We start from the raw sequence: 6659 nt of genomic DNA on the forward strand, positions 1-6659 counted from the left end.
AATCCACAGGGGGGGGGGGTTGTCCCTATGTGCTGTCCTTTAACTCTTTCCGAGGTCTTGAAGAAAATACAAACCACACAACGATTTAACCAGTGATGGAAAGCATGCCCGGTGCCACTGAGTAACTCATCACATTATACGCCAAGTTTTAACTTTTAATTGTTTGGACAAGGGCCAAGAAAGACCTTGAAGTAGCCTGCAAATTGCAATCTTTCTCAATGTAGTCCTACACAACCAGGCAAAATTCAACCAAAACCTGACATCTAACCACACTTTTTGCATTTCACATGAGTCAGAGCAGGCTCTTTGAGCACATGGAGATATTCAAGAGTGGGCATATTTTAATTTTTGGGATTTCCCCCCAGCCCAACACATCAACAAAATGATAGTTGACTAATTGAGGTCTCTGCTCTGAGTGTTATCCAAACTATTAACGTGGGTATTTCCAGTGTGAGAGCGTGGCTTCAGGTAGACAAAAGTTCCCCTTCGTGCACCTTCACTGTCAGTAAATCATTGTTTTGTGGTTAAGCTTTAATGTAGAGTTATCTATTATTTGTTCTGCTTTAGTCATAGGATCCTTTCAGTTCCCTATGTTGTCAACGGCTGGCCCGCTGTCAGTGTCAGTCCTCAAGGTTTATTGCGCGGGTCAGTGAGCGTCCCAGACAATTGGATTAGAACAACGAGCCCTTTCAAAGGAACCGCAAGTCCAACGACTCCTCCTCCGTCACGCCACCCTCCCATCACTGACCTTGTCCTACGATTACCGTTTGTCGCTAAACGCTGTGGCTGACGAACAAACCATTTCTACTGTAGCTTTACCTCATCATCAGAAATGAACAATTCATCCTCAAACCAATGCAGGTAAGATAACATATTGGTGTATATCGAAGTAAAACGAAGTGAACGGTTGTCCTCCTGATAGGCTACACAGTAGAGCCTATAATAATTCAGCGGCAGATACTAATCCATTTGTCTGTGTCGAGGGTTGGAAGCGCACAGTAACCCATGAATGTTCTGCCAAAATGCCAGTTTCAGTCAGTAAAATCGTCATATCGTAGGTTACAATGTGTCGGTGGATTAGGATACATGAAATAGGCATATTTTCACATATGGCAAGAGATTATCGTGGCTATATTTGATAGATACCAATACATATTGTTGATTTACATATCGAAAATGTATATTGTTTATAAGGTTAACAAAATGTAAGCTTTTTATCTCCCTATCCTTTTAGTAACTAGGCTGCCTACATCCTCATACGTAGGTACACGTTAGCGTGGGCAGCACTTAAAGAAACATGCTTCCTTTTCATGCAAACCCTATGCAAAATTAATTCAAGCATTGAAAATAGCCCTAGCTTTTGCCAGCTCATTTGAAACGAAAGGGACTCGCCGTTGTCTGTCAATAAATACAAAATGAGTGGCCATTGTTCGTGTTCATTGTGCGCCTGGTTCAGTAGGAGTGTGCAGTCGCGCGGCTCTGTGGACCATCCTGAATGGAATGCGCTGATCCCGCAGCAGCACCACGGACAGCTCCGCACTGCGCTGCCACTGAATCATCCAATCCTGCTGTTTATTTCACTTGCTCACTGAGCCTTTGTAGCTCCCACCGTTTTTGCTACAGCGAGCGGAAGGTTGAATTGACACTATTTTCCGTTTTAAATCCAGCTTTATTATGAAGCATATACAACCCATAAAACATGGCCTGCCGATATAAACGTTTATGGTGACTGAAGGTTTATTGCTAACATCGAATATGAGGATGATATATATATATGTTTTTACTAGCAGAACTCAAACTGCCTTCTGCAACTAATGTTTGTTAGAGTGACCTCTAGTCAAGTGATCTAATTGGGTTTATGGTAACTTATAAAAGCTGTGTAAGCCTGCTTTTAAATTACAGGACTTGCAATCAATCATTCACCCGATGAGTTTGCCCGACAACAGTGATGTGTCTCAAATGAAGTCGATGTGCTTGTAGAGTTTGAATGTGTAGAAGTTGATTACATTTAGTTGAACTCACGATTCAATTTAATTCAATTAGATAAACTCTCTCTTTCTCACACACACACACACAACCAAGAGAGGGGGTTACAGGGTGTGTTGTGTCTGTGATTCTGTTGTTACCAGCTGTAGGAGCTGCTAAGATACTTTTGAAGATCACCCTTCTGTAATTGACAGGTTGGGCTCATCAACTAAGAAAAGTTCCTATTGGTTGTGTTCAGATGAAAGGTATATAGTAACCTATCTCTGCTGAAACACAGATTATCTTTGATGATTTAAATTAACGGCAGGATTGTGGGTTCGATTCCTGTGACCACCCATATGTAAAAATATATGCACAAATGAATGTAAGTCGCGTTGGATAGAAGCTTCTGCTTAATGGCATATATTATTATTATATTACACTGAATAGCATGCACTTACTATGTTTCTTTCCTCAGTTACAAATATGAGGATTACAGGGAAACAGCTGATTGGTTGCTGTCCCACACTGAGCAGAGGCCTAAAGTAGCCATCATCTGTGGCTCTGGCCTGGGTGGCCTGGCTGACCTGCTGGACAACAAGACTGTGTTTCCCTACAAGGACATCCCATGCTTCCCCAACAGCACAGGTCAGACAATATCCTTATCCTGTACTGTCCCACCTGAAAATGTACAGCATCATGCTGTCTTCAGTTTGTACATGCATCATTACATCATCCTGTAGACATTACATACTATCTTACAGTGTTATGCTTATTGAACACTTGACCAAAGCTCAATAAACGTTATAATGATCATTGATAACTTATGCATTTAATCATTTAATGTTAGATAAGAAATGTTTAGGTGGATGTTTTGAAAGTTGAAGTAAGAACACCAGTCCTTCACTGTGACCCAGAACCAGACCGTCACCCGATAGTGGCTGCTGCTTCCTGTCCTTGGGACCTGACTGAAATATTTACATTCAGTAATTCTATAAAAATGCTCCTCCTTTCTTTCTTGTTGCACCACTGCAGTACAAGGACATGCCAGTCAGCTGGTCTTTGGGGAGCTGCAGGGGAAGCAGTGTGTCTGCATGCAGGGCCGCTTCCACTTCTACGAAGGCTACAACATTGCCACAGTGAGCTCCACTCTCTCCACCCACCAGAGCCATATCCTCATTACATTGGATTCATATTTAATGAATGTTGTGGAAGTGTATTGAAATGCTTGTATATCCCATGGTAAACCTGACACCTGTTTTATGGGATGATATTTATTTTTAAATGCAGCTACTATATTCTTTCAAATGAGTAGTGAGGATACTCAATGATACTTCACCAGTTTGCACTTTTATGAAGAACATAAGTTCCATAATGTTAGAATAACACAGTTAGTGTCTTGAGTAAGCTTTTAACCTCTGTAAAAGTAGCATACCAGGCAATTTGGGTTAACCTTTGACAGTGTGAGTTGAATTTTAATCTTAAATCTTTGGACACAATATAATATGCACCCTGACATGATAAGACATGCACTCTACACACACCTACACATGGATGTTGTATTGTAAATATGTGATAGTGGAGTAGTAGCCTGAGGGAACACACTACATGTATTGGGTAAAGTGTTGTGAAATGTAATGTCATATAATATTTTAAATTGTATTTCTGACAATGTCGTTGGACCCCAGGAAGAGGAGCAGTTGCCGTGGCAGCAGCTAATGGGGATCCTTAATAAATACAAATACTGTACGAACTACGCATTATGACTAAAAAAGGTTTTGTTGACTTTATTTTGTGAAAATAATTATAGTGAATATAGTGAAAATTATTATAGTCTAGTCACCTAGCAATAAGGAAAACAGTGCAGGCTTGCTATTAAAAAAATGTAGTACTGAGGATGTGATCTCTAGTTCCTCTTTCTCTCTAGGTGACATACCCGGTGCGAGTGTTCTTCCTGCTCGGGGTGGAGACCTTGATTGTCACTAATGCTGCTGGGGGGCTGAACCCCAACTTTAAAGTGGGTGACATCATGCTGATCAAGGATCACATCAACATGCCAGGCTTTGCAGGCCAGAACCCACTGTGTGGTCACAACGATGAAAGGTGAGCCTTCCATCACTCCTAGTTAGAATAGCAGTCTCTTGATCTTTGGAAGGAAGGATCATGTTGCACGTTCCTGCTGTCTGAGAAGCCTGATTACTGGCATTTTATTACAGTAAAGGGCATGGTTATTATCCTTGTGGACTTCTTGGATTGTTCCTTTACCTGACATTGAGGGCCTCCGATATGACACAGGACTTTATGTATCTCTTCAGGTTTGGAGTCCGTTTTCCCTGCATGTCGGACGCCTATGACAAAGACCTTTCTATACTGGCCAAAGAGACTGCTGAGGAGCAGGGCTGTTCCTCCTTTATCCAGCAAGGCGTGTACTGCATGCTGGCAGGTCCTAACTTTGAGACCATCGCAGAGTGCAGAGCTCTCCAGAAACTAGGCGCAGATGCTGTGGGTTAGTATGGTTCATTGGGCTTTATCAATGCCCTGAAATCTTCCAATAGATGTCCATTTCTTCAACAGAACTCTAGTGCTTGTCTTTTTTTTCACCCTCTCTGTGCTCTGTAGGTATGAGTACAGTCCCTGAGGTGGTGGTGGCTCGTCACTGTGGTCTCCGTGTCTTTGGCCTGTCTCTCATCACCAACAAGGTGGTCACAGACTACGACAGCCAGGAGAAGGCCAACCATGAGGAGGTACTGGAGACCACAGGAATGCGCACTCAGGACCTACAGAGGCTGATCAGTAACCTTCTGGCTAAGATGTAGATCAGCCCCAGTCTGTCTGTGTTAACTGCCAAGGGATATAGCTACTGTAAGGTGATGTTATACAGAAAGCACAGATGCATATATTCTAGAGAAATAGCTAGCAGACAGATCATTGCAATCATATGATATACGTTATTTGAAGGGAACGCTAGATAGCTTAAAATGTCTTATTTGTTTACATTTCTCAGCACAGAGGCTAATGCTAGTATTGCTACTTCAGTTTGATTTGACATTTTATAGGCTGGGATTTGTCTTCATCGTGTAATCTCTAAACTGAAGCACTGTAAAGAGGCCTACTAACCAAACTCACCTCTTCAAAAAGGGGTTGTCCATATGGCTATAAAAGTAATGTAATGACCAAGAAAAAAAGATAGGAGATAGTACAGACTTGAAAATAATATATTCCTTTGAATTAAAACAAAACTGAAAATGCATCACACTAAAGTGTAAGATATGTAGCCTTCATGTACATTAATGTATTGCAGTTATTAAGTACAAATTAATCTCATGGTCAATGTGAACATGGGATCAGTTATTAAGTACAAATCAATGGTCTGTATATCACGTGGACCAACAATCATTGTGTTGTCGCTCATTAGTAATGATTAACAATGTATATTTCTTCCTTGGTAGCCTTATTATTCTACATTTCTAGAATCCGACTGCTCCTTGATGGAGAGATCGCCAAAACTCATCATGGTTATAAGAATAATCAAATTTATCAGAGTGATGAAAAGTAAAACATTTTTAAAAACCTCCAACATACACTGAGTATACCAAACATTAGGAACATCTTCCTAGTATTGAGTCGTTTAAAGCGTTCCACAGGGATGCTGGCCCATGTTGACTCCAATGCTTTCCACAGTTGTGTCTAGTTGGCTGGATGTCCTTTGGGTGGTGGATCATTCTTTATACACATGGGAAACTGTTGAGCGTGAAAAACTCATCAGCCTTACAGTTCTTGACACAAACCGGTGCGCCTGTCACCTACTACCATACCCCGCTCAAAGGCACTTAAATCTTTTGTCTTGCCCATTCACCCTCTGAATGGCACACATACACAATCCATGTCTCAGTTGTCTCAAGGCTTAAAAATCCTTCTTTAACCTGTCTCCTCCCCTTCATCTACACTGATTGATGTGGATTTAACAAGTAACATCAATAAGGGATCGTAACTTTCACCTGGATTCACCTGGTCATTCTATGTCATGGAAAGAGCAGGTGTCCTTAATGTTTTGTACACTCAGTGTATATTGGGGGCCAGTTATTTTCGTAGTCATAAAAAGAAGACTGTTGATGTCAGATGTTTTTCAAAGTTGAGGAGTAGTAATGTACTGTATGTAGGAGATTAACTTCTTTACTTTAATTTCAGTTGTCCTAAAATCGAATGTATTTTCACATAATATACTGTTTTAAAATAAAACCTGCAAATTACACTTCTAAAATTGTCTACTGTTATTGTTAGAGTCACATGCAGTATAGGCAAAACAATACTGAGCACCTTGAGTAGGAGGTTGTGTGTGTGTGTGTGTGTGTGTGTGTGTGTGTGTGTGTGTGTGTGTGTGTGTGTGTGTGTGTGTGTGTGTGTGTGCTTGCGAGAGTGTGTTTGTGCAGGAGCAATGTTAGTGTGAGATTACAGGTAGTGAAAATACTTTGAATGGAATGGTTAATTACCTCTTGTTTATGTTCATATTGACTCATGAGCAATATGGGAAGAGAACAGAGTCCAGTCTTTTAACGTGTTTCATAGAGCAGTACATTTATGTTATGCTTTGTTTTAAAAGGGCATGTGGGCCTCCCGAGTGGCGCTGTGCCACTAGAGATTCTGGGTTCGAGTCCAGGCTCTGTCGAAGACCGGCCACGACCGGGAGACCAATG

The 6659-nt window shown here is 41.2% G+C and overlaps 1 protein-coding gene across 1 annotated transcript; it reads left to right on the forward strand.

Moving 5' to 3' along the window:
* The first annotated feature begins 627 nt into the window (after positions 1-627).
* LOC120053450 (purine nucleoside phosphorylase-like) lies at positions 628-5612 on the forward strand. Its single transcript, XM_039000577.1, has 6 exons — positions 628-861; positions 2444-2613; positions 3001-3104; positions 3893-4068; positions 4281-4471; positions 4585-5612. The coding sequence occupies exons 1-6, from the start codon at positions 833-835 to the stop codon at positions 4779-4781; spliced, it is 867 nt and encodes a 288-aa protein (XP_038856505.1). The 5' UTR covers positions 628-832; the 3' UTR covers positions 4782-5612.
* The last annotated feature ends 1047 nt before the right edge of the window (positions 5613-6659 follow it).

The sequence above is a fragment of the Salvelinus namaycush genome, chromosome 9 (genome assembly GCF_016432855.1).
Source record: "Salvelinus namaycush isolate Seneca chromosome 9, SaNama_1.0, whole genome shotgun sequence".
Lineage (NCBI taxonomy): Eukaryota > Metazoa > Chordata > Actinopteri > Salmoniformes > Salmonidae > Salvelinus > Salvelinus namaycush.

Coding starts and splice junctions, on each gene's coding strand:
- LOC120053450 (XM_039000577.1), top strand. CDS start 833: ATGAACAATTCATCCTCAAACCAATGCAG. Junction 2,614..3,000: donor ATGCTTCCCCAACAGCACAG/GTCAGACAATAT, acceptor GCACCACTGCAG/TACAAGGACATGCCAGTCAG. Junction 4,069..4,280: donor TGTGGTCACAACGATGAAAG/GTGAGCCTTCCA, acceptor GTATCTCTTCAG/GTTTGGAGTCCGTTTTCCCT.